We start from the raw sequence: 27,282 nt of genomic DNA, 5'->3' as shown, positions 1-27,282 counted from the left end.
AGAAAGAGTTGGTATCGACACTTAGATTTTCCTACAAATTAGAATCCCGGTAAATGCTATTTAATCACTTTCCCCTTTCCTTCTTTCTTTGATCAAAGAAACTACATTTTCCTTAGAGACCCCGTCGAAGGGAAGCTTATCTGACAAAATTCTGCCCTCACCAGACTTGGAATTATCAACTACAATTAACAGATTTAGACGGGTCTGGGGGAAAAAATCAATTTGGACTAGAGATCAAACAGATTTAAAGCCTGACCTAAAGGCTTTACTGAATCCAGTCTCAAAGTGGAAGAGAGCATTTGGGGCAAACCTAGGTAGACCTGAAATTGATGGAAGAAGTTTAGTCTGGACATCCTCGAATGGACCCCGTTATCTTTAGGCATATAAATCTGAGCTCGGCATGAACTGAATTATTACGTCTCCTGCAAAAGCTCTGAGAGCTGCAGGGACTTAATAATCACCTTTCCAGCTTTTAATACCTGTGAACAGCAACAGCATTTTCTCAAGGCATTTTCAGTTCAATAATTGATGCCTATTCTTCATGCTGTTGAAGGTTGAATAATACCCCAGGTTATTTATAGAACCTCGCTTGTTCATTCTGATTATTATCCACTCTCCACCTCCAGAAGATGCTATATAGTTGTTGTGGCCCGCCAGCGGCCAGCGGAGCTGGTGGCAGACTCAGACAATGAGGAGATTGGGGAGGAACATGAGCCAGTCCTGGAGTCTGTGGAAGGCTCTGATGAGTGCTCTGCGTTGGAGGCAGAGAGGGGGCCAGGGCCATCTGATAGTTGTCAGCTGCCTTCGGAGTCGGACATCAGTGGGGCAGAAGAAACAGCTGAAGCCTGTTCCCAGTGTGCGCATGCGCAGAGCTGCCAGGAGAAGGGAACAACTAAGGAACAAGGGTCGACTCAGGAGTAAAGCCACAGGTGGCCAGTGAATGGCCCCTCCCATAGGAATAAAGAGGAGCGAAGGGGAGGGGAGTTTGCAGGAGACGATTAGTTCACTTAATTGGTTTGTGACTCTCAGAGAATTCTTGCCAAGTTTTGAAGATATCGGCCTGGCAGCTCTCCAAGCCAGATTAGGTCTGTGACTGTAAATTCTCCCTTGAAAGACTTTGCTGGATGTGGATGAGAGGAATTCACAGTAACTTAATAAAAAGGGGGTTTTTTTGTCGGGACAAGGAGTCTGCTTCGTGCTCTTGGGAAGCCTAGGTCAGAACAATAGAAGATCTAAATGTTTGATTTAAAGAAGTGGCTTATGAGGCCCAAGTAACATGTGTGCCTAAACTAGGATATTGGCTATGGTGAAGGGAGAACACTTAACTCCTTTTGGGTAAACCACAACAGCAGAAAATGAATGTCAGCAGATTTGGAGCCTAGCAATAGCAATAGCACTTAGATTTATATACCGCTTCATGGTGCTTTACAGCCCTCTCTAATGTAAAGTGGTTTCCATCCTCCCCCAACAATTTGGGTCCTCATTTTACAGACCTTGGAAGGATGGAAGGTTGAGTCAACCTTGACCCTGATGAGATTCAAACTGCCAAATTGCAGGCAGCCGGCAGGCAGCAGAAGTAGCCTGCAGTACTGCATTCTGACCACTGCGCTACCGCAGCTCATGGCTTAACAGAGGTCTGTCTAAAAAATACAACTTCCTGGTTAGTTGAAGATTTAACTCTGATCGCATGATCCATGACCTTTCTACCCTTAGCTAACCAAAAGATTCCACAGGCAGTCCTCGGTTTACAACAGTTCATTTAGTGACCATTCAAAGTTACGACGGCACTGAAAAAAAATGGCCGAAGACCATTGTTCACACTTATGACCATCGTAGCATCCCCAAGGTCATGTGATTTACATTAGGATGCTTGACAACTGGTTCATATTTATGACGGTTGCAGAGTTTCATGAGTCCCTTTTGCAACCTTCTGACAGGCAAAGGCAATGGGGCAGCCAGGTTCTTTAGTGACACAGTTGTTAAGTGAATCTGGCTTCCCCATTGACTTTGCTTGTCAGAAGGTCGTAAAAATTGGTCACACGACCCTGGAACAATGCAGCTGTCATAAGTATGAATCCGTTGCCAAGCATCTGAATTTTGGTCACATGACCGTGGGGATGCCACAACGATTGTGTGAACGTTCTTCAGTGCCGTTGTAACTTTGAATGGTCACTAAATGAACTGTTGTAAGTGGAGGACTACCTGTACAGTTAATTCTGGATGGGTATGGACAGGGGAAATATCATGTACAGGTAGTCCTCGACTTACAACAGCTCATTTAGTGACTTTTCGAAGTTACAATGGCACTGAAAAAAGTGACATGAACATTTTTCACACTTACGACCACTGCAACATCCCCATGATCAGGTGATCAAAATTCAGATTTTTGGCAACTGACTTGTATTTATGACGGTTGCAGTGTCCTGGGGTCATGTGATCCCCTATGGCAAACTTCTGACAAGCAAAGTCCATGGGGAAGCCAAATTTAACAACCGTGTTACGAACTTAACACCTGCAGTGATTCATTTAACAACTGTGGCAAGAAAGGTCGTAAAATGGGGGCAAATCTCACTTAACAAATATTTCGCTTAGCAACAGAAATGTTGGGCTCAATCGTGGTAGTAAGTCAAGGACTACCTGTATTGGAGAAGCCATATGTTACCACCATATTCTCACTTAATAAAAAACATTGCGTGCTGTTAGCTCAGTATTATACAGACAACCACTGTACCCAGAGGTGAAATGCTCCCGGTTCGGACCGGATCACCCGATCCGGTAGCGATGGCAGTGGCTGGTTCGGAGAACTGGTAGCAAAAATCCCTGCCCCCCCCCCCCCATGCCCAGCTGAGCCGCAGGATCATCAGAGGCTTTTTTTTTTTTTTACTTTTAAAAGCATTTTTTCTACAACCTCTTCCGACAAAAAAATGCTTTTAAAAGTAAAAAAAAAAAGCCTCTGATGATCGCGCTGCTCAGCTGGGATAGTCAGAGGCTTTTCAAAGCATTTTTTTCTGCAACCTCTTGGCGGAAGAGGTGATAAAAAAAATGCTTTGAAAAGTTTCTGACGATCCCAGCTGAGTTCCCTGATCGGCAGAGAGGCATTTTTTAAAATGTCTCTCTGAGATCGCAGCTGAGTTTCCTGATCGGCAGAGAGATATTTTTTAAAATGTCTCTCTGACGATCCCTGTTTCCTGATCGGCAGAGAGGCATTTCTCTGACTATCCCAGCTGAGTTCCCAGATCAGCAGACAGGCATTTTTTAAAATGCCTCTCTGACGATCCCAGCTGAGTTTCCTGATCGGCAGAGGCTTTTCAAAGCATTAGAAAAAATGCTTTGAAAAGTTTTTTTTTTAAAGTTGGCCACGCCCACCCAGTCACATTACACCCCCTCACCAAGCCACGCCCACAGAACCAGTAGTAACAAATTTTACATTTCACCCCTGACTGTACCCCACTGCTTGAGTCTTCTCCAACCTTATGGAGGGCAATATCCTGGCATCCTTAAGCTTGGTTTACACGTTCCTGCCATTGCTGGCCGTGGCAGCTGGGGATGATGGAAACAAGTTGCAAGATACCCTGTTTCCCTGAAAATAAGACCCAACTGGAAAATAAGCCCTAGCATCGTTTTTCAGAATGCTCGTAATATAAGCCCTATCTCCAAAATAAGCCCCAGTTAAGATCATCAGCAGATGGAGGCGTTTAGTACTGTATTTCCCCAAAATAAGACCCAACCAGAGAATAAGCCCTACCATGATTTTCCAAGATGCTCGTAATATAAGATCTACCCCCAAAATAAGCCCCAGTTAAGATCGTCAGCAGATGGAGGCGTTTAGTACTGTATTTTCCCCAAAATAAGACCCAACCAGAAAATAAGCCCTAGCATGATTTTTCAAGAGGCTCGTAATATAAGATCTACCACAAAAATAAGCCCCAGTTAAGATCATCAGCAGATGGAGGCGTTTAGTACTGTATTTCCCACAAAATAAGACCCAACCAGAAAATAAGCCCTAGCATGATTTTTCAAGATGCTCGTAATATAAGATCTACCCCAAAAATAAGCCCCAGTTAAGATCGTCAGCAGAGGCATTTAGTACTTTATTTCCCCCAAAATAAGACCTAACCAGAAAATAAGCCATCATGCGTCTTTTGGAGCAAAAATTAATATAAGACCCGGTCTTATTTTGGGGGAAACACGGTAGATGGGTAATATTGCAAAAAAAAAACCAAAAAAACCAACAACCTCTTTCATTACTGTTTCTGCATACGTTGCCATTCTTCGGCTCTGTAAAACCTCGCATCCGTGCCAACGTGATTAATCACCCCGGAACAGCCTATTCTCCATAAGTGTAACTACCATGTCTTGAGGCAGTGAATTTCATGAATTATACATCGTGTGAAGATATAATGCCAGTGAACCACATCTATTGCTGTTCAATTGATTTGGTCGAACAAGGATTAAGCTCTCGGTAGGGTGGGGGGAGGGAGAGAGAGAAATTATGAAATAATTTTTTTGAAAAAAATGAATATAGGAAAAAAATGGGGCGGGAAATCTGACTGCTTTCTTCAGAGCCATGCATAATTATCCAGACTGCAATTACGTTTCACCCTTTTATTTTTGATTTATCCAGTGGTACTCTGCATGAGGAAATGGCTCAGTGGCCCATTAAATTTATTTATGTATTTCTTCGATTTTTATCCCGCCTTTATTACTTTATAAATAACTCAAAGTCAGCAAACATATATAATACTCCTTCCTCTTCCTATTTGCACCGCAGTAACAAGCCTGTAAAGTAGATTGGGCTGAGAGAAAGGGACTGGCCCAAAATTACCTAGCCAGCTTTCATGCCTAAGGTAGCCCTAGAATTCACCATCTCCTGGTGATTGGCCCAAAGTCACTCAGCTGGATTTCATGCCTAATGCAGGATTACAACTCATTGTCTCCTGCTGATGGGCCCAACGTTACCTGTCTGGCTTTCATGCCTAAGGTAGCACTAGAATTCACCATCTCCTGGTAATTGGCCCAAAGTCATCCAGCTGGATTTCATGCGTAAGGCAGCAGTACAACTCACTGTCTTCTGATGATGGGCCCAAAGTCACCCAGCTAGCTTTCATGCCTAACACGGGACTAGAACTCACCGTCTCCTGGTGATTGGCCCAAATTCACCCAGCTGGCTTTCATGCCTAACGCGGGACTACAACTCACCATCTCCTGGTGATTGGCCCAATGTTACCTGGCTGGCTTTCATGCCTAAAATGGAACTAGAACTCACCATCTCCTGGTTTCTAGACCATCATCTTAACCACTTACACAAATTGGCCCTCCAAAGAGAGATATCTATCATGAGCACAATGTTTGGGAAGTCAAAGTCAAGTCATCCTTAAGGGCTGCTCTCCTAAAAGTAGGCAGGATAGGGATGAAGAAGAAGGCTTCTGATTGTGAATCCCTGCCTTGTCTTTAGCCAAATCTTGGTGCTACCTGATCCAAAGAGATCCCCTGAGGGCACTTCAGGGACCAAATATGCAGAACAACCTCCACTGGAAAAATATATCAGGATGGCAGATACAGGCTATCTGTCAGGCCTGGAAGCCATCTTTTTCATTGGATCTTCAGGCCTGCCACATTTACTACTGTGGGAAACTGGGAGGGGGGATTGTTTGGAGTCAGGGTGATATGTAGTCATAATAACATTCCTTTCTCAGAGGGTCAAGGACATCTTGCCCTGCACCTGGAGGGCTGGAACTGGGAGGCATCTCCAGTGGGGACGATGCTTGATTGGACCATGTGATTGACATGTGGGTGTTGGGTAGGAACTTGGACTTTCCTTTGGGTGGGGAAAACCCTGAAGCTTTCAGATTTGGGTTTTCCCAGATGTGCCAATATGACATCTCTAATAAAATGGGACTTTGAGGAAACTCAAGCCTTGGAGTTTTCTTTCGTTGGGGAGTTCCTTGGAACCCTGACACTTCCTTTCCTTAAATTCCCATAGCAGAAAGTTACAAATGTTACATTAGGTTGTATCCTTGTGTGCAATGGGAAGCTGTGGTCTCTGTTACTTGTCATTTCTTACTGTTCCTTTTCCATTTACTATCATTGCTGATCATCTTATCCTTTTTTGCCACCAACGTCTGTTTCAACTGAAAATACCTTCATTTGCATTTCTACTGTGACATAAAGTAAGATAATTCTCCCGCTATGAAACAACAGACCTGTTTTGGCTGTTAAGAAACCTTAAAATAACATGAGTTAAACGGGATTAGGGGACTGGATACTAAAACATATGAAGAATGGTTGCAGGAACTGGGTATGTCTAGTTTAATGAAAAGAAGGACTAGGGGTGACATGATAGCAGTGTTTCAATATCTCAGGGGCTGCCACAAAGAAGAGGGAGTCAAGCTATTCTCCAAAGCCCCTGAGGGCAGGAGAAGAAGAAATGGGTGGAAACTAATCAAGGAGAGAAGCAACCTAGAACTAAGAGAAATTTCCTGACAGTTAGAACAATTAAACAGTGGAACAACTTGCCTCCAGAAGTTGCGGATGCTCCAACACAGGAAGCTTTTAAGAAAAGGTTAGACAACCATTTGTCTGAAGTGGTGTAGGGTTTCCTGCTTGACCAGCGGGTTGGACTAGAAGACCTCCAAGGTCCCTTCCAACTCTTGTTATTCTGGATTTAAATACAGAACAGAACAGCCACTCACAATTAATAATGCTCCTATAGTTGATCTGATTATGAAGAAGAGTTGCTGCTTCAGTCATGAAGAAGATACAAAGTCACCTTGCAAAGAATTAGATTGTTGGCTCATTTATCCCACTGTGTTTTTACTAAGCCTTCATTCCCTAATGAGATAATCTCTCAGTGGGGATTCAGATAATATGTTGTTGTTACTCGCGAAGTCGTGTCCAAACCATCGCAACACCATAGACAACGTTCCTCCAGGCCTTCCTGTCCTCTACCATCCCCCAGAGTCAATTTAAGCTCACATCAATTGCTTCAGTGACTCCATCCAGCCACCTCGTTCTCTACTATCCCCTTCTTCTTTTGCCCTCAATCGTTCCCAGCATTAGGCTCTTCTCCAGGGAGTCCTTCCTTCTCGTTAGGTGGTCAAAGTATTTGAGTTTCCTCTTCAGGATCTGGCCTTCTAAAGAGCAGTCAGGGTTGATCTCCTCTAGGACTGACCAGTTGGATCGCCTTGCAGTCCACGGGACTCACAGGAGTCTTCTCCAGCACCATAGTGCTGAAGCCTTGGTGGCGCAGCGGACTAAAGTGCTGTTAAAGTAGCACTTAGCTGCTAGCTGCCTGCAATTACTGGGAGTTCAAATCTCACCAAGCTCAAGGTTGACTCAGCCTTCTACCCTTCCGAGGTAGGTAAAATGAGGACCTGGATTGTGGGGGCAATAAACTGACTTTGTATAAAAAAGAACACCACTTAGGGGGGGCCTAAAGCCCTACTAAGCAGGTATTTACAAAAGTATGAAGGCTATTGCTTAACGCACTGTAAGCCGCCCTAAGTCTCTGGAGAAGGGCAGCATATAAATCAAACCAATGAATGAATGAATGAATGAATGATAATTAATTAATAAATAATTCAAAGGCCTCAATTCTTTGGCACTCAGCCTTCCTTATGGTCCAACTTTCACAGCCATCCATTGCATACGCGCTTTTGTTGGCAGGGTGATGTCTCTACTTTTTAGTAAGCTGTCTAGATTTGCCATAGCTTTCCTCCCCAGGAGCAAGCGTCTTTTAATTTCTTGGCTGCAGTCCCCATCTGCGGTGATCTTGGAGCACAGGAAAACAACATCTGTCACTACCTCCCTTTCTTCCCCATCTATTTGCCAGGAATTGAGAGGGCCGGATGCCATGATCTTAGTTTTCTTAATGTTGAGTTTCAGACCAACTTTTGCACTCTCCTCAGATAGTATAAGACCCAGCATCCACGAGAACCATCACGGTTAGTAGTTAAGGTATTGGGTTAGAAGAAACTGAAGTTCAAGTCCGTTTGGTAGAGAATAAAGATGATTTTCATGGAGACGAGCCAGATCCAATCCCAGAGCAAAAACACAAACTCAACACAATCTAAAACAAGGACAAAATAGCTCAGACCAACACCACCTTAATTTCACAGGTGTACGGTGTGGAGAGAAGTAAAGAGACATCAGACTTAAAAAGATGCTTTTACTACCGCCAGTATAGTAAAGCTGTTTTAACCTCCTTTGGAGTTACTTTCTTGCTGTGGCCTACCTATTACCTACCTACTGATAGAACGGACACTTAGCCATGGATGACTTTGGGCCTGTCACACTCTCCCAGCCCAATTTATGTTAAGACGCCTTGAGTGAATCAAAAGTTATCAATTTAGAAAATACAAATAAATAAATCTGAGAGGACACTCTTTTGTGAAAATCTTGGAATTGGATAACCAGTAGTGGTTTTGTGAGATTTCACAGGGATTGAGGCCGGAATCTTTTGCACACAATCATCATCATCCTCTTTTAACAACCCCATAATCCCTTGGGGGGTGGAGTCTGGGCAACTGAATGGAGCTGAATGTTTACTGGCCAGATGCCCTTCCTGTCACCAGTGCGGAGTTTTATTCAGCAGATACATTCTCAGTGTGCCCAGAGAGAGAGTGATATCTGCCTCTACCTAGGATCGAACTCACAGCTTCCTGATTGTGAGGCGAGAGCTCCACCTCTAGGCCACCGCACCACCCGATCTTTTGCACGCGATGTCTCTGTGGAATTGCTGGTATCCTGTCTAAAATCCGATCTTTCTTTTCTTCTCTTCCCTTTTTAGTATAAAAAAGAGGGTTCCACAATGACGAGTTACTGCAATGAGACTCTACCAGGCTGGGTGCATGATGTCCTGGGCCATAATTGGGCTTGTTTCACTGGAATCAAGGTCTCATCTTCAGGTCCCCAAGTTCGTGTACATCAGCTACCTCCTTGGAAGAGCTCAAGAAGGTGAGTCTTGTTTAGCAAAACGGCACAGAAGACCTGCCTGTCCTGTTGTAATTCAGAAGACTGGAGTCGACTCAGCTGGTTTTCCTTCAGGCCGCTATAGCAACAGTGATTTTTTTCCATTTCGGTTAAGTGTCTCCTCAGCAGACAATCTCCTTAGTCCAGTGATGGCTAACCTTTTTGCCGTTGTGTGCCAAAAGCGGGGGTAGGGCGGGGGAGTTACATGCGTGCGTGCCCACGCCCATAATTCAATGTGCCCCGCCCCCGTGCATGTGCGCACAACCCCCCATTTCCCCCACACACACACTTTTGGCACATGATGGCACAGTGGGCCTGGTAGGCCCGTTTTTTGTCCTCCGCAGGCTCCAAAGGCTTTCTAGGAGCCTGGGGAGGGCAAAAATGGCCTTCCCCACCCCCCTGCCCTGAGCTAGGGCAACGCTTGCGTGCCCACATATATGGCTCTGCGCGCCACTTATGGTACGCGTGCCATAGGTTCGCCATCACGGCCTTAGTCTAATACAAGGGTGTTTAGGTCAGGCCTGTGGGGCCACCGTAGAAACAGTGAAGGACCGGCCCGTAGTGTCTCTGTCAGCAAAAATGGGCTCCCAATCTCTATTTTCAACCGGGACAGCCTCCTGCAACCCTCTGCCTATGAAAACCGTTTTCACTGACAGAAGGTTGCAGGAGGCCGTCCCAGCCGAAAACAGATTGGGAGCCTGTTTTAACTGGTAGAGCACTTGGGCCACCACAGGTGCCCTTGACACAAGTGACAGCAAGCGGGCCATGCCCCCCTGGCCACGCCCATTTCGCGCCACCTCCCCTCCCTCCGAGGTCAAACACAACCCTGATGCAGCCCTCAATGAAATCGAGTTTGACAGGCCTGGTCTAGTATGTCCATTTTGTTAGGACAGCAGATTGGAGACCCTCATGCAGGGGTGCTATTCAGCAGGTTCTGACAGGTTCTGGAGAACCAGTAGCGGAAATTTTGAGTAGTTTGGACAACCGGCAAATATCACCTCTGGCTGTCCCCAGAGTTGGGTGGGAATGGAGATTTTGCAGTATCCTTCCCCTGCCACGCCCACCAAGCCACACCCACCAAGCCACATCACACCCACCAAGCCACAGAACTGGTAGTAAAAAAAATTGAATTCCACCACTGCCCTCGTGAGATGTTATTCAATACAGCTCAGCATCCACACTCATTGGTTGATCTTCTTGCAAAGAATGTACAGGTAGTCCTCGACTTCCAACAGTCCATTTACTGACTTTTCAAAGTTACAGCGGCGCTGAAAGAAATGACTTTCAACCATTTTTCACAGTTATGGCCTTTACTGCATCCCCATGATCGTGTGATCAAAATTCAAATGCTTGGCAATTCATTCATAATTATGACTGTTGCTATGTCCCAGGGTCACAAAGAGAAATAATGGGTGCCCAGCTGTCCCAAAGTGATGCGGGTGGCATATAAATTTAATAAATAAACAAAACTGAGTATAGGTTTCCTTGGCCACAGCATTCACCTATCCATCTTGCAGTAGCCAGGAGATTCCTGAATCCTAGATCTGCTCCATCAAAAAACAATACCATGCCTTCAAGAGCCAATAATAGAATTGGGTAAAACCACGATCATTATCATCTCCATCTCCATCATCATCTCCGGATGGCCCCCAACCTCCGCTCTTTCCGCGGTGACCTGAAGACATGGCTTTTCCAACAAATTGCCTGATCTGCTGGGAGTTTTAGTTTTAACTTCTTGGGGATTTTAATTGGATTATTTTAGTATTAATTTTATTGTTCCGTTGTTTTATCTTTGTGAGCCGCCCGAGTCCTTCGGGAGAAGGGCGGCATATAAGTATGAATAAACTAAACTAAACTAAACTTTTAATGACCCCATAATCCTTTGCGGGGTGGAGTCTGGGCAGCTGAATGAAGTTGAGTGTTTACTGGCCAGATGCCCTTCCTGTAGCCAATGCGGGGTGATATTTAGCAGACGTAATCTCAACGTGCGCAAAAGAGAAATATCTGCCTCTGCCTAGGATCGAACTCACAGCCTCCTGATTGTGAGGTAAGAGCTCCACCTATAGGCTAAAACCATGATGAACAACCATAAATCCATCTTGCTTAGTTTGTTTTAGCCTGTTATCCCATTCTGAGCTCAACAACTTCCAGACACCAAGAAAAAATTCTCAGTTTATTGAACCAAAATTATTCTGCCCCAGGGAAAAATGAACCTTTTAAGATACCTACCTTAGAATCCCAGCAAAATCTCTCTGGAGGGCAGCTTCCTACTTTGTCCAATGATTGAATGCAGATGGCACAGTGTTGTTGGCTTAACATCAGAGGTGGTATTCAGCCGGTTCAGACCGGTTCACCCAAACCGGTAGCGGAAATCGTGTGTGGGCCCACCCACCTGCCCTGGCTCTGTGCCATCCTATTTAGGCACGTTTTTGAGGCCAGGTGCATGCACGGAAGGTGCGTGCACCAGCAAAATACATGCATGGAAGGCCGGGCGGATGCGTGGATAGGGTGCGTGGGAGCAAAGCGCACACTCACATTTGCGAACTGGTAGGGAAGGTAAGGGAATACCACCTCTGCTTAACATCAACCATGATGGAAGACAGCACAACATGTAATAGTGAATTCCAGCACTGTGGTCGTGTTTGTTGTGGCCCATCAGTGGCCTGTGCAGCTAGTAGCTGATTCAGACAGCGAGGAGGCTGGTGTGGTGCTGTGCTAGCAGCCTGTGCAGCTGGCACTCAAGTCGGACAATAAGGAGGCTGGAGAAGATGTGCCAGAGGCGGGGATTCAGCCAGGGCCTTCAGAACCTCCAGAAGCTCCCTTAAGTGAAGAGGACGAAGAGGAGGAGCCTCTTCTCGATGCACGGGTGCGCAGAGCTGCCAAAAGGCAGGAGGAGCTCCTCAGGAGGAGCTCTCCTCGAGAGTAAGGCTAGGGGCTAATTGGCCACTCCCTTAGCCTATTTAAGGAGGAACGCTGACTGAAGCAATTTGCAGGGAACAACTTCGTTCACATACCTTTGGGTCTTGTCTTGCTTATCTTATCAGCTTCCTGCAAATTGTTTCTGGGCATTCTGCCAACCATAGTAAGCTTCAGTTATTATTCTTTGAATTCTTGGCAGTTGCTAATGCAATTAATTAACAGCCGTTGTTGTAAAAGACTGGTTTATTCAGTAAACTAAGGTTTGAACGGACTTTGTGTGTGCTGCATTCTTTGGAGTCCGTAGCTGGGGCAGAACAGTGTTTTAGAGAAGCTTGGGGGCTGGATTTGGGTATAGTTAGGCTGTGATTGCAAAAACTGGGCTTCAGTTAAATAACTGACAACCCTTTCTCTCCAGAATTCAACAGAGGTTCCACGTGACCAACTATGATTTTGTGAAAGCCATCAATGCTGTTCAGAAATCATGGCGAGCAACTGCCTACAGGGAATACGACAGGCTTACTTTACAAGACTTCATTCGGAGAGCTGGAGGATTGAAATCCAAAACTCCCAGGTAAAACAAGTTACTTGTCAGTGGGTAGATTTAGGGCAGGGGTCGGCAACCTTAAACACTGAAAGAGCCACAAAAGTCCTAACCGGAAGCCCTCGTTCAATTCTGGAGACGACCGGAAGTCCGGTTACCCCATCATACTCTCCTCCTAGTGCGGCGTTCTTTTTCCTCTGCTGACCGGAAGTCTGGTTCTCCCACCATAGAGTCTCCTCCTAGCATGGCGTCCTTTTTCCTCTGCTGACGGAAGTCTGGTTCTCCCACCATAGAGTCTCCTCCTAGCATGGCGTCCTTTTTCCTCTGCTGACCGGAAGTCTGGTTCTCCCACCATAGAGTCTCCTCCTAGCATGGCGTCCTTTTTCCTCTGCTGACCGGAAGTCTGGTTCTCCCACCATAGAGTCTCCTCCTAGCATGGCGTCCTTTTTCCTCTGCTGACCAGAAGTCTGGTTCTCCCACCATAGAGTCTCCTCCTAGCATGGCGTCCTTTTTCCTCTGCCGACTGGAAGTCTGGTTCCCCCACCATAGAGTCTCCTCCTAGCGCAGCATTCTTTTTCCTCTACCTGTCCTAACCGAAACCCCTATCAATTGTGGAGCTGACCAGCAACAGGGAGCCACAGCAGAGGGATGAAAGAGCCACATGCGGCTCCAGAGCCGCGGGTTGCTGACCCCTGATTTAGGGAAAGAGATGTGCTGTGGAGCCCAGAGACATTTTTGTTCTTGACTCCTGACATATTAGATGGTTTCCAAAATGGTGTTGATGATGACATAAAGGTCCAGATTAAAAAAAAGAAAAGAATGTGGACTTTGTGCATTTCTTCAAGAGCTGTGTCTTTTCTGGAGAAAAGAATGGGCGTAGCAAGCCTTGTCAGCTACATTTATGTACATTTTAAGCTGGAAGGGACTTTGAAGGTCTTCTAGTCCAACCTACAGCTCAAGTAGGAGACCCAGAGGTGGGCTCAGGGGTGAAATCCAGCAGGTTCTGACAGGTTCTGGAGAACCGGTAGCGGAAATTTTGAGCAGTTCTGAGATCCGGTAGCGGAAATTTTGATCAGTTCTGAGAACTGGCAAATACTACCTCTGGCTGGCCCCAGAGTAGGGTGGGAATGGAGATTTTGCAGTATCCTTCCCATGCCACACCCACTAAGCCACACCATGCCCACCAAGCCACGCCCACAGAACCGGTAGTAAAAAAAATGTGGATTTCACCACTGGGTGGGCTCCTGGGGGCAATCCTCTAGCCAACAATTTCAGGGGTTCAGCAAATCCCCCAAATGCCACACCCACCCCTCCCCTCCTAGGAGTCTTTGCGTGGCCCATTCATCATTTCAGGTAAGTGGAGGAGCCGTGTGGAGGGTCTGCGAGGGCAAAAAACGGGCCTATCGGAGGTTCTGGGAGTCCAGAAATGGACCTATTTCTGGCCTCGGGAGGGCCTCTGGAACCCGAGTGAAGCTGTTTTTGCCCTTCCGGAGGCTCGAGAAAAGCCTCCGGAAAGCAATAAAAGCAATTTTATAGTGCAGTATTGAGCCATTCAGGGACGCAGTGGCTAAGATGCTGAGCTTGTCAATCGAAAGGTCGGCAGTTCAGCGGTTCGAATCCCTAGTGCCCCGTAACGGGGTGACCTCCCGTTACTTGTCCCAGCTTCTGCCAACCTAGCAGTTTGAAAGCAGGTAAAAAAATGCAAGTAGAAAAATAGGAACCACCTTTGGTGGGAAGGTCACAGCGTTCCATGCGCCTTTGGCGTTTAGTCATGCCGGCCACATGACCACGGAGGCGTCTTCGGACAGCACTGCCTCTTCGGCTTTGAAACGGAAATGAGTCGGGAATGACTGGCACATATGTGCGTGGGGAACCTTTACCTTTATTGAACCATTCAAAATCATCACAGTGTTTTAAGCACTCCACGGTAATGTTAAAAAGAAAACATTTGTGACCAGCGTTACACTCCTTGTTGGAACTGTGTTCAATTTTGCTAAGGGCTTCTTACTTTAGCCTCTAAAATGAAGTGCTTACTCGGGAGGGCAAAAGTGCCAATAATCTTTCTTTATCGGTTTGCTGTGATTTTATTTCACCTCTGCATATAACAAGAGAGTTCCTGTGGGAGAACTCTTGGAAAGAGTTTTTTTCCGCTACGGTAGTAAGACCTCAGACAAAGCGACGCAAAGCTCATAGCAATTAATTGTTCCATTTGTCAGATTTGAAAGATGCCAAGGTACGCATTGGGGGGGAATGTGGAGGTCTAATGGTTAAGACGTTGGACTTATTGACTGGAAGGTCAACAGTTCGAGACCCGAGCACCACATGTTGGGCTGAGCTCCCATTAATTGCCCCTGTCAGAAAAAAATATCCATCTGGTTCAGTTCTAACCCGGGGGAAAGGCACTGGAGACAAAATGGAGGCTGGAGGCTGATTGGAAAGAGGGTTTAAGGGTGAAGCAGAACCACCAAGCACATGGTTCTGGGCAGCTGTCCACATGGTGTTGAGAGTGGGTGTTTTTTATACCTTCTCTTGGACTTTGCACTTGAGCTTCCTGTTCCTGTGCAAGTACATGTATTCTATTGGCTGTTCTAGGGGTTATGTAGGGGTCATACCTGGCTGTATAGGTTCTCTGAGCTAAGTTTAGTTGAAGTTTCTGAGGGTGATGCAATAATTAATGGGAAAAAAATCACCACCCTGATACCAACGATACATCATCTTATAGAAATTCACATTCCTTTTATTTCTTGTAGACCAAAACCTGCGCCCCTCGCTTCTGAAATACTCAAAGAGGCTCAAAATCTGCCGGAATCCTGGGACTGGAGAAATATGAATGGTGTTAATTACGTCAGCCCAGTAAGAAACCAAGGTGCGTTCTTTTTCCTCAGCCCTGCTTTTGACTTAACTGTTTTGCAATGCTTTTACAAAAAACAAATGTCCTTTTGTGGGCATTCATGCAGAAGTGGGTTTCACATAATTTTATCACCGGTTCCCCGCACATTGAAAATGTGAGCGTGCGTGGCTTGCACACATGCACGCCAGTGGTGGGTTGCCCCTGGTTTGGACTGGTTCTATAGAACCGGTAGTAAAACCGCCGGGAGGCTCCGCCCACTTTACTGCACCTTGTGCAAGCAAAGCGAACGAGTGCGATCCCATTGCGAACCGATAGTAAAGGTAAGTAGAACCCACCCCTGATGCACGCGGCTTAGAAAACATGGCTGAATAGAGGCCAGGGCAGGTAAGCAGGCCCATCCGCAGGTTGCCACTACCGGTCTGAACCAGCTGAATACCACCACTGCATTCATGGAGTTCTGTGGTTGTGTCTGTGCAATTGTGTCCTTGGGATAATTACCAGCCTCACAAAAAACATTGTGAGTACCGAGGAGACAATGTTAGTCTGTCAGTGGCAGAGAGTGTTAAGGATATTGGTGTTGTGTTACCAACCAGCAGAGTAAATGCACAAGGAAACGTTGCTGAGTGCAATGAATAAGAGATATGCAAACTGGTTTATCAAAAGCTTACTTTATAGTAGAAAAACAGTCTCATAGTCTTTAAACAAATTCCAAGTCTTTGCCAGTAAATCAGTCCAGTAGTTACAGATATCTTCTTACTCAACAAACAGTAGTTGGTTAGAATAACAAACTCACTCTGGTTCACAAACCACGATGGTAGCAGATCCATCAAACCATGATTAGCAGATAGCAACTCCTCTCAATGGTAGCATATCACATCAGCTTCATACACAATGGCAGCATATCATAGCAACTGAACACGTTACAATACCTTGCTTAAATACTCTCACAACCAGTCGTTACCTAATTACAGCATGACTCAGCATTACGACGAAAGCCTTTAAAGTAACATAATACATTTACAGATTAAAGTTACAATACACATATATTGCCTGGACAACTTGTTAGGCTCAAACCATATCCTAACAGAGAGAATTCAGCTCCAAATAGCATATTTACTATGTTGGAAGTAAGCAGTAGACTTGAGATAATATTAGTAATTTTGTTCTGACCCAAGAAACAGAATTGCCATGTCCCAATTTCTTCTCCCTTTTCTTATTCTCGTCATTTGTCCTTTATCATATACCTGGACATACTGGAGCCATATTATGAATTATTGTAGTAGTGCCCTGTTTCCCCAAAAATAAGACATCCCCTGATAATAAGCTCAATCAGGCTTTTGAGCGCATGCCCTAAAATAAGCCCCCCCTGAAAATAAGCCCTCCCAGAAAATATTCAAACTCATGCTCAGCCGATCCCCGCCATTTCCTCTGGTTTCCTCCACATGCCCCAAAATAATAAGACCTATCCAAAAATAAGGCTGAATTTCGGGGTTCAAAAAATATAAGATAGGGTCTTATTTTCGGGGAAACACGGTATGTAGGAATGACCTTGGGAAACAGGGTCAAGAGACACATCCAAGGGAGCAGTCAGATAAAAGGCAACTTAGCCTACAACAGGAAAACAAGTAAGGCAAGCATCCTATCAGGGATCCTCCCTAGTTTCTTAGGTAGTAAAGTGGGGGAAATGTAATTTCAGGCTTGCAAAATTCTGATAATGTAACTTTACGATAAAGTAGAATTAGTGAAAAGGGACAAGGTGGCTCAGTGGGTAAGACGCTGAGCTTGTCGATCGCAAGGTTGGCTGTTCGGCGGTTCGAATCCCTAGTGCCGCGTAACGGGGTGAGTTCCCATTACTTGTCCCAGCAGTTCGAAAGCAGGTAAAAAATACAAGTAGAAAAATAGGGACCAACTTTGGTGGGAAGGTAACAGCGTTCCGTGTACCTTTGGCATTTAGTCATGCCGGCCACATGACCACGGAGACATCTTCGGACAGTGCTGGCTCTTCGGCTTTGAAACGGAGATGAGCACCGCCTCCTAGAGTCGGGAACGACTAGCACATATGTGCGAGAGGAACCTTTACCTTTAAGATGTTTAAACTAAAATGGCACCTGTATACATACAATTTTTGAAATGGGAAATATGTGTTTTCCTCCTGATTATTCACCCTTCCTTTTCCTCAAGAGGCAATTTGGCTTCTAAATATCGCCCTCAAATCTTTTCTTTTGTAAGGTACTTGGAATAAGTCTTTGGTGACAGAAAAGCACAATTCACCTGCCTTTGGCCAGCAGGAAACGGCATTGTTCCACCATAACATTTTGTCAGGTTTCAAAAATTCTGACTCAATTACCAGAAATTCCAGTAGCGAAGGCAGAAGGGGAATGAATAAACTTATTTCGCCTAATGTAATCCTTTCCTTGTGTTGCTAAGCAGCTGATAACGGCGGCAGCATTTTAGGGCTTCTAAAAAAAGCTGGGATATTAGCCAGGCCTTTTAGCGCAGTAAGTGTATTTTACTTTATTTATTTAAGAAAAATCTAGCGCCTACGTATCCGTTCAGAGTGTAAGAGGCCCGTAGAACCAGTTTGGACAAATGGTTAAGGCACCAGGCAAGAAACCAGGAGATGGTGAGTTTTTAGTCCTACCTTAGGCATGAAAACAGGCTGACTTGGGGCCAATCCTCAAGAGACTGTGAGTTCTAATCCTGCCTTAGGCGTGAAAAAGCCAACTGGGTGACTTCGGGCCAGTTGCTCTCTCTTAATGCAGCTCATCTCACAGGTTTGTTGTTGTTTTAGTGGGGAAAAATAGGAAGAAGAAGGAACATTACCTACATTCACTGACTTGAATTGTTTATTTTAAAAGGGGGGATATAAATAAATAATAAGCAAATAAAATAGAGGCGATTTTTATTTGGTTTGATTAAAAAGTCTTGAAAGGTTTTTCCTGTTCTTCCTCTTCCTCCTTCTCTATCCCTCCCTCTCCCTCCCTCCCTCTCTCTCTCCTTCTCCCCTCTCCCTCCCTCCCTCTCTCTCTCCTTCCCTCTCCCTCCCTCCCTCTTTCTCTCTCCCTCTCATTTTTCTCTCTCACCCTCTCCCTCTTTCTGTCTCTCCCTCCCTCTCACTTCCCCCTCTCTCCCTCTCCCTCTCCCTCCCTCCCTCCTTCTCTCTGCCCTCTCTCTTCCTCCCCCTCTCTTTCTCTCTATCTCCCTCTTCCTCCCTTTCTCTCTCTCTCCCTCCCTCCTTCTCTCTCCTCGCCTTTCTCTCTCTCTCCCTCTCCCTTCTCCCCTCTCTCTCCTGCTCCCTCCCTCCTTCTCTCCCCCTCCCTCTATCTCCCTCTCTCCCTCTCATTTTTCTCTCTCTCCCTCTCTCATCCTCTCCCTCCCTCTTTCTCTCTCTCCCTCCCTCTCCCTTCCCCCTCTCTCCCTCTCCCTCCCTCCTTCTCTCTCCCCTCTCTCTTCCTCTCTATCTCCCTCTTCCCTCCCTTTCTCTCTCTCCCTTCCTCCCTCCTTCTCTCTCCTTCCCTTTCTCTCTCTCTCCCTCTCCCTTCCCCCCTCTCTCTCCTGCTCCCTCCCTCCTTCTCTCCCCCTCCCTCTATCTCGCTCTCTCTCCCCCAGCTCAGAGCTAAGGTGTTTCTCGTTTCAAAGGAGATCAGTGGTTGGCTGACCTTATTCCTGCATTCTTCTCCACAGCCTCCTGTGGCAGCTGCTATGCATTTGCTTCGATGGGCATGCTGGAAGCCAGGATTCGCATCCTCACCAACAATTCTCAGACTCCAACGCTGAGCCCTCAGCAAGTTGTTTCCTGCAGTGAATACTCCCAAGGTAAAGTAGGGTTGGGTAGCATCTGAATTTTGGGGGGGAAATAAAAAAAAACTTCTTATAGTCCTTTTGGTCCAGTTTTTCATTCTGAAAGATGCTTGCTTTCTATTCTGCTAGCCTTTATAATAAGAACCTAGTCCCGTGATGGCGAACCTATGGCACGCGTGCCACAGGTGGCACGCAGAGCCATATTGGTGGGCACGCGAGCGTTGCCCTAGCTCAGCTCCAGCATGTATGCGCACGCTGGCCAGCTGATTTTCGGGCCTTCTGGGCCCACCGGAAGTCAGCAAACGGGCTGTTTCCGGCCTCCGGAGGGCCTCCAGGTGGGTGGGGAAGGCTGTTTATGCCCTCCCCAGGCTCCTAGAAAGCCTCTGGAGCCTGGGGAGGGTGAAAAACAGGCCTTCCGGGCCCACCGTGCCATCACATGCCAAAAGCGGGTGGACCACGGGGGGGGGCACACGCGCATGCGCGGGGGGGCAGAGCACATAGAACTATGGGTGTGGGCACGCGCGCACGCAATCACCCCACACTCCTCCCACTTTTGGCACACGATGGCAAAAAGGTTAGCCATCACTGACCTAGCCCTTTGAGACTTCTTCAAGTTAGTTAGTTAGTTAGTTTATTATATTTATATACCGCCCCCACTCCTGAGGGACTCGGGGCGGTGAACAGCCAGCAAATAAAATACCCAGATACAAAATTTAAAACAATATTAAAATCCAATTAAATCAATTTGGCCCATAGTTAAAAACCCTATATTAAAAACCCCTAATTTTTTAAAACAATTCTTTTTAAAAAGAGTAGGTCAGGCCAGCCCGGCTTGATGAAACAAAAACGTCTTTAGGGCAGTTCGGAAAGCGCGAAGGTCAGGGATCCGCCGTATCTCTGGGGGGCAACTCGTTCCAGAGGTTGCACAGTTAACTTTCTGGAATTGTTATTTTTTTTCTTTCTTCCCTCCCTTTTTTAGGTTGTGATGGTGGATTTCCTTACCTTATTGCTGGAAAATACATACAGGATTTTGGCATCGTTGAGGAGGCCTGCTTTCCTTACAAAGGCGTGGATTCCCCCTGCACTCTTAGGAATGACTGTTACCGCTACTACACCTCCAACTATTACTACGTGGGTGGGTTTTACGGGGGCTGCAATGAAGCCTGGATGAAACTGGAGCTCATTAAGCACGGACCGATGGCTGTTGCTTTCGAAGTCTATAATGACTTCATGTACTACTCGGGAGGAATCTACCACCACACAGGTCTGATGGACCCTTTTAACCCTTTCGAACTGACCAATCACGCCGTTTTGCTCGTGGGGTACGGCAGCGATCCCCACTCTGGGGAACCATTCTGGATTGTGAAGAACAGTTGGGGGACTTCTTGGGGTGAGGAAGGTTATTTCCGGATCCGGAGGGGCTCTGACGAATGCGCGATAGAGAGCATAGCAGTGGCTTCTACACCTATACCTAAAATATAGTTTGTCAGATTATCTCAGTAGGCCTCTCTGTCCAGAGAGCAGGCGTGTCCACCCTAGAAGTGCAATGGATATTCCTTACAGCTAGTCCTTGATTTATGACCACAATTGAGCCCATTTCCGTTGCTAAGCAAGACAGGTATTCAGTAAGTTTTGTCTTAAGTTTACGGTCTTTTTTTTTTTTTTTTTTTTTGCCACTATTAAGGGATCACTGCAGTTGTAACACAGTTGTTAAGTCAATCCAGTTTCCCCATTGATTTTGCTGATGAGAAGGTTGCAAAAAGTGATCACATGACCCCCAGGACACTGCAACCGGCATAAGTACATGTCAGTTGCCAAGCATCCAAATATTTGAACTTGTGATGTCTCGGAGATGCAACCGTCGTAAATGCAAAAACAATCATGAGTCATTCTTTTTTCAGTGCCGTTGTAACTTGGAACGGTCCCTAAAAGGAATTGTTATAAATCGAGGACTACCTGTACATATTGAGAAAGGGTAAATGGCCTTGTGTTCCCTGCCTACGAGAAAAGTTTTGTTTTTCCGTTTTTCAAACGGTGTTAAAATGAAAGCCATAGTGATTAGAAGACAAGATCAAAGAACTGGCCATTTAAACAGGCACTCTTAATTCAGTTCAACTGAATGAAGGAACCTTGACAATAGATTCGTGTTCTTAACTTTCAAGCCAGAATTGGCAAACTGTGATTGGAAGCAAGCTTACTCATCACGATCGGTGTTATTTCGGCTTGGCGTGATAAAATGGCCAATCATGATTAACGCTCTTCTACTATTCCATCAGGAAAAGATAGTGATTAAAATAGTCTTGGGGGAATGGTAGTTTGGAATGGAAGCCCAACCGTGGCTTGATGTTTTCAATCATGGTTAGTTTAATGCCTATGGAGATTCTCAATCATCCCGGTCACGGTTGTCCCAAAGATATTTTTCCGAAAGGCAGCTGGACTTTCTTGATTTTTTTTTACTTTGACAACGTTTCGCTTCTCACCCAAGAAACTCCTTCAGTTCTAACATTTAGAACCAAAGAACTAACACACCTAGAGTACTGCATCTAGTTTTTGTCACCACACTATAAAAAAGATGTTGAGACTCTAGAAAAAGTGCAGAGGAAAGCAACCAGGATGATTAGGGGACTGGAGACTAAAACATACGAAGAACGGTTGCAGGAACTGGGCATGGCTAGTCTAGTGAAGAGAAGGACCAGGGAAGACATGATAGCAGTGTCCCAATATTTGAGGGGCTTTCACAGAGAGGAGGGGGGGGGGTCAAGCTATTTTCTAAAGCACCCAAAGGCCAGATAAGGAATAATGGATGGAAACTGAACAAGGAGAGATTCAACCTAGAAATAAGGAGAATTTTTCTGACAGTGAGAGCAATCAATCCGTGGAACAGAAGTTGCCTTCAGAAGTTGTGGGGGCTTCATCACTTGAGACTTTCAAGAAGAGATTGGATTGCCATTTGTCAGAAATGGTGTAGGGTCTCCTGCTTGGGCGGGGGGTTGGACTAGATGACCTCCCTTCCAACTCTTAATCTGTAATCAAAACATTTTTTTTAATTTGATTTATATGCCACCTTTCTCGGGAGACTCAGGGCAGCTTACAATGCGTTAAGCAATAGCCTTCATATTTTTGTATATTTATACAAAGTCAGCTTATTGCCCCCACAAACTGGGTCCTCATTTAACCTACCTTAGAAAGGATGGAAGGCTGAGTCAACCTTGAGCCTGGTGAGATTCGAACTTATAGTAATTGCAGACAGCTGGTGTTAATCACAATGCTTTTTTAGTCTGCTGAGCCACCAGCCCCATTTAGTTCTAACTAAATGTTTAGAACATTTAGTTCTAACTGAACTGAGTTAGAACTGAAAAAGTTCCTTGGATGAAAAATGAAACTTATTCAAAGAAGAAGGAAAAAAAACCCCAAGAAAGTCCAGTTGCCTTTTGGATAAACTACCTTTGGAACATGGATCATGTACCTGAAGGAGTCAGTCTCGTAACCACATTAATTAGTTTTTTTAGGATAAAGTGGTACACCCATACTTTCTCCCCATGGAAGAAAATGGTATATTTTAATGTTTACAATCTAGCTATGAATTCAGTTACAATGTATGAAAACTGAATATTCAGTGCAGTGGTGAAATCCAATTTTTTTTACTACCGGTTCTGTGGGCGTGGCTTGGTGGGCATGGTGTGGCTTGGTGAATGTGGCAGGGGAAGGATACTGCAAAATCCCCATTCCCTCCCCACTCCTGGGGGAAAGGATATTGCAAAATCTCCATTCCCACCCCACTCTGGGGCCAGCCAGTGGTGGTATTTGCCGGTTCTCCAAACTGCTCAAAATTTCCGCTACCAGTTCTCCAGAAGCTGCTGGATTTCACTCCTGATTCAGTGTGTTAATTCTCCCACACTTTCTTTCCTTATTTTCCTTATTTAGCAGCCATTTCTCCCCCCTCCCTTTGATTTTTGCCAGAAATATTTTTCTAATCCGCAATAGTATTTTTTTTTAATTGCTGTGCCTTAACAAAAGAAATGAAGAAACTTGAATGTAGAAGAAAGTGCCTTGCATGCAAAATGATTATACTTTACTGTGATTTTTTTTTGTGTGTGTGTGTGTATAAAAAAGGGAAACTTGTAAGTATCTTTTTAACAAAATACCTGGGATGACAACGTTCATTTGATCCACAATTTGAGCAGTGCAGTACAACCGTATCGTTTCCTTCTTTTGAAGATCATCAGGGTTTTTTTTTTAATACGATTCTGAAATAAAGAAATGTTTCTCTGTTGCTTTGGGAGTTCTTTAAATAAAGCTTTCTTATTGCCTCTTTTAAGACTCTGTGGGAGATTAAAGAAGGGACACAATACTTTTGTGTGGGAACCAGAGAGTTGCTGCTGTGGAATTACATTTTTTAAAGAACTTTTCTTCCTTGCAATATACCGTCTGACAAATTTGGGCCTTTAATGCAATTTGTTCGTAAAGCGTCATAAATTAAGATGTCATATAGTCAATACGATTGGAGTATAACCTATATATTGTCTCCCTTGTGTCACATCGAAGCTTAGAATTGGATAAACTTGTTTATTGGGAGGATAATTTGGGACCACATTTAAGACTTTTGGGCAGCCCTGGGACCTCAGGATTTGGATGTTTGTTATACAGTGGACTCCAATTTTTGCTACAATTTTGAACATATTGACAATGTCCTTGTTGTGGCTTGTCGACCGCCGACCCCTCCAGCAGCCGAATCAGAGGAGGAGGAGGAGGAGGAATCAGGGTCAGCAGCAAGGCAACCTGAGAGCTCCGAGGGGGAAGAGAGAATGGAGCTGTCAGAGAGAGAGAGAGGTGGCGCCTGGGCCATCCGTCAGCCCTCAGATGGAGAGTCAACAGCCCCCAGATCTGGAGGTGGCTGATGAGGAAGAGGAGGAACAGCCGGGCCCAGTGCCTGACGTGCGGATGCGCAGAAGGCAGAGGAGAGGAGAGCAGTGGAAATCTATGGGCCAATCCTTGGGACAGAAGAGCCACCGCTGCTAGTGAAGCCCCATTCTAGCTCTAGGGATAAAAGGCAGGGGACGAGATGAATAGATGTGGCCATCCGGACAGACGTATTAGCCTTCAGTGAGAAAGAAACATTTTTGCTGAGCTGCCGGCACACCTAATTAAAGGAATCTGAGTTCACTTCAGAGGGTTTGTCACGTTTGGGGAGCTGAGTCAGAACAGTCCTGGTTTCTTTTAGAGGAGATGAGATGGCTGTATTCAAGCTAAGATGAAAAGCATGGAAGGTGGAGATCTCTAAATTCTCCAAAGAAACCGCCTGGTCTTTTATATTCAGCCCCTGTGATGTCTTCTTTGGATGACAACTCCTCCACTTCTTCCTGAGAGGCCGGCTCGAGGGAGAACGGGAGAGTTCCTGGCACGTCAGGAATTACTAGCTGACTTTGTATAAATATACAAAAGGATGAAGGCTATTGCTTAGCGCATTGTAAGCTGCCCTGAGTCTCCAGAGAAGGGTGGCATATAAATAAAATTAAAAAAAAAAACTGACCCTAAATTGTCAGTAGAACAGGCCTCGGCTGGGGAGAGCTTGCAGGCCAGTGAGGAAGAGGGGGAGGAGCTACCTAATGTGATGGATCCCAGAGTACATAAGGCAAAGAAGCTGAGATCTGCCAGATTGCTCAGAAAAAGGCCCCGCCCCTTTTGATGGGCTGTACTGAGTGCTATTTAGCACGGCAGGCAGAGGGAGGCGTTGCTGGAAGCAACGTGTGTGGGTTGTGGCCAGATGTTTGTGTTTCTAAGACTCCCCGGTTTGTGAGCTAGGAGGATTAGGTTTAAGTTGCCGAGAGTTTTACGTGGATTTAGTTTAAGTTGCCTTTAGTTTAAGTTGTGTTCGTGTTTTGGACCCAAGCAGCTAGTTAGCTGTTTGATGGACTAATTGGCCATTGCCTAGAACCCGTGATGGGGAACCTATCACATGCCACAGGTGGCAGGCAGAGTCCTCTCTGTGGGCACACGAACCATCACCCCAGCTCAGCTCCACCATGCATGCGTGCGCACCACCCGCCGGCCAGCTGATTTTCAGGTCTCTGCCACGAATATGCAGGAGATATATGGGGGGCTCATGCAGGAGATATATGGGGGGAAGCGGGGAGTTGTGCATACACGGGGTGCACACAGGGGTGCACGCACATTGCATTATAGGTAATAAGTGCAGGGAGGCCTACTAGGCCCAAACCCAAGTACGGGGAGTGCTGTGCAGCTCCTCCATGGTCCATTTTGCTCCTAGGAGGTTGCAGGGAGGTGTACTAGGCCCAAAACGAGGTGTGGGCGTGGAACGACAAAAAGGTTAGCCATCACTGGCTTAGAAGTTTAATCTGGAACTTGTTCATAGCTGGCTTCGCTTGGAAACAACCATTAGACCTCTTAACCTGGGCTGTTCCTGTGAATTCTACATGTAAACCCTGAAACTCAGACCATTAGACTGGCTGACGAACCTAACGGGAGGCTCCAAATCTCAGATTGGATTTTGGCTTCTCTTTTGAAACTACTCAGGCAAAGCCTTTATTCCCGAGACTGTTTTTGAGTTTGCCGTATGTTCATTTCCTTGTTATCTACTTGGTCTCGAGGCCAATTGCTGTTCTAATCTAGCAGCCATGTGTGAGCTGAAACTGCTGGGGGAAAAGACAAAATAAAGATCTCTCTAAAACGCTGAGTGAATGGGGCAGTGCAGCCCATAGCTCCTTTTTTTGGGGAGGGGAGGGACTATCATGCAAGGAAAGCCTAATTTTCTCTCTTATCAAGAACATGAGCCACAGAAAGATTTTTTTCACGCTATCATGTCTTTCTGGTGGATTAAACCAGGGGTCCTCAACCAGTGGTGGGATTCAGCCGGTTCGGGCTGGTTCAGGCGAACCGGTAGTTAAATTGCTGGCTGGCTCTGCCCCTTCCAGGAGTCCCCACGTGCCCCATTTTGGCTCCCCGGTAAGTGCAGGGAGGCCTACTAGGCCCAAAATGGGGTACGGGGGGAGCGGCGAGTCCCCCCCTCCCTTGTGTGGCCCGTTTTTGCTTCCAGGAGGGTGCAGAAGGCCAAGTGCTGCCTGTTACACCATGGCCACCATGGCCACACCCACCCAGCCGGTCATTAGGGCAGAGAACCGGTTGTTAAATTTTTTGAATCCCATCACTGTCCCCAACCCCTGGGCCACAGAGCAATACTGGTCTGTGGCCTGTTAGGAACGGCCCACAGGTGAGTGGCCAGCAAGCGAAACTGCACATGCATGGGAACTAGTTTGCGCCTTCTCCTCCTCCTCCCCCCTCACATCCTGATCCATGGAAAAATTGTCTTCTACAAAACCGGTCCCTGTTGCCAAAATGGTTAGTGACCCCTGGATTAAACAGTTTAAAATATAAATTAAGATGTCATATAGTCAATACGATTGGAGTCAGGGGTGAAATGCTACTGGTTCAGGCCGGTTTACCCGAGACGGTAGTAAAAAAATGCTACTGGTTCGCTGAACTGGTAGTTAAAAAACGTTTTTAAAAAGTTCAGACGATCAGCTGAGCGACGCGATCATCGGAACTTTTTACTTTTTAAGCATTATTTTACTACTGGTTCTCCGGAGCTGTTCTCCACAGCTGTTCTACTTACCTTCCCAAGCCTCCTTTTGATGCGTACTGTGCATGCGCACTCAGTGTGCGTTCGGTGCAAACTGTGCATGCACGGCCAGCGAGCCAGTAGCAAACCAGTTCAGATTTCACCACTGATTGGAGTATAACCTATATATTAATTTCTCACTTGTGTCACATCAAAGCTTAAAATTGGATAACCGTGTTTATTGGTCTCTCCCAGTCATTAGGATAGGACAGGACAGACAGGACAGGACAGGATAGAAATTAGAATTAGAATTAGAATTAGAATTAGAATTAGAATTAGAATTAGAATTAGAATTAGAATTAGAATTAGAATTAGAATTAGAATTAGAATTAGAATTTTATTTATTTATTTGTTGGTTGGTTGGTTGGTTGGTTGGTTGGTTGGTTGGTTGGTTGGTTGGTTCGATTTATATGCTGCCCTTCTCCGGAGACTCAAGGCGGCTTACAATGCGTTAAGCAATCGCCTTCATACTTTTGTATATACCTGCTTAGTAGGGCTTTTGCCCCCCCCCCCAAAAGCGGTGTTATTTTTTTTATATACAAAGTCAGCTTATTGCCCCCACAA

General features: G+C 45.7%; 1 protein-coding gene across 1 annotated transcript in view; it reads left to right on the top strand.

Moving 5' to 3' along the window:
* The window catches only part of CTSC (cathepsin C), a 48,947-nt gene extending 25,592 nt beyond the window's left edge, over nt 1–23,355 (top strand). The window contains exons 3-7 of the mRNA XM_034407818.3: nt 8,789–8,955; nt 12,305–12,460; nt 15,181–15,296; nt 18,966–19,097; nt 20,062–23,355. Coding sequence (XP_034263709.2) covers nt 8,789–8,955; nt 12,305–12,460; nt 15,181–15,296; nt 18,966–19,097; nt 20,062–20,564 — 1,074 coding nt within the window. The 3' untranslated portion in view covers nt 20,565–23,355. The remainder of the gene's footprint in view (nt 1–8,788; nt 8,956–12,304; nt 12,461–15,180; nt 15,297–18,965; nt 19,098–20,061) is intronic.
* The last annotated feature ends 3,927 nt before the right edge of the window (nt 23,356–27,282 follow it).

This window comes from Pantherophis guttatus, chromosome 5 (genome assembly GCF_059756535.1).
Source record: "Pantherophis guttatus breed Tessera chromosome 5, ASM5975653v1, whole genome shotgun sequence".
Lineage (NCBI taxonomy): Eukaryota > Metazoa > Chordata > Lepidosauria > Squamata > Colubridae > Pantherophis > Pantherophis guttatus.
The sequence above is the reverse complement of the archived record's forward strand: the minus strand, read 5'-3'. Positions and strand labels throughout refer to the sequence as shown.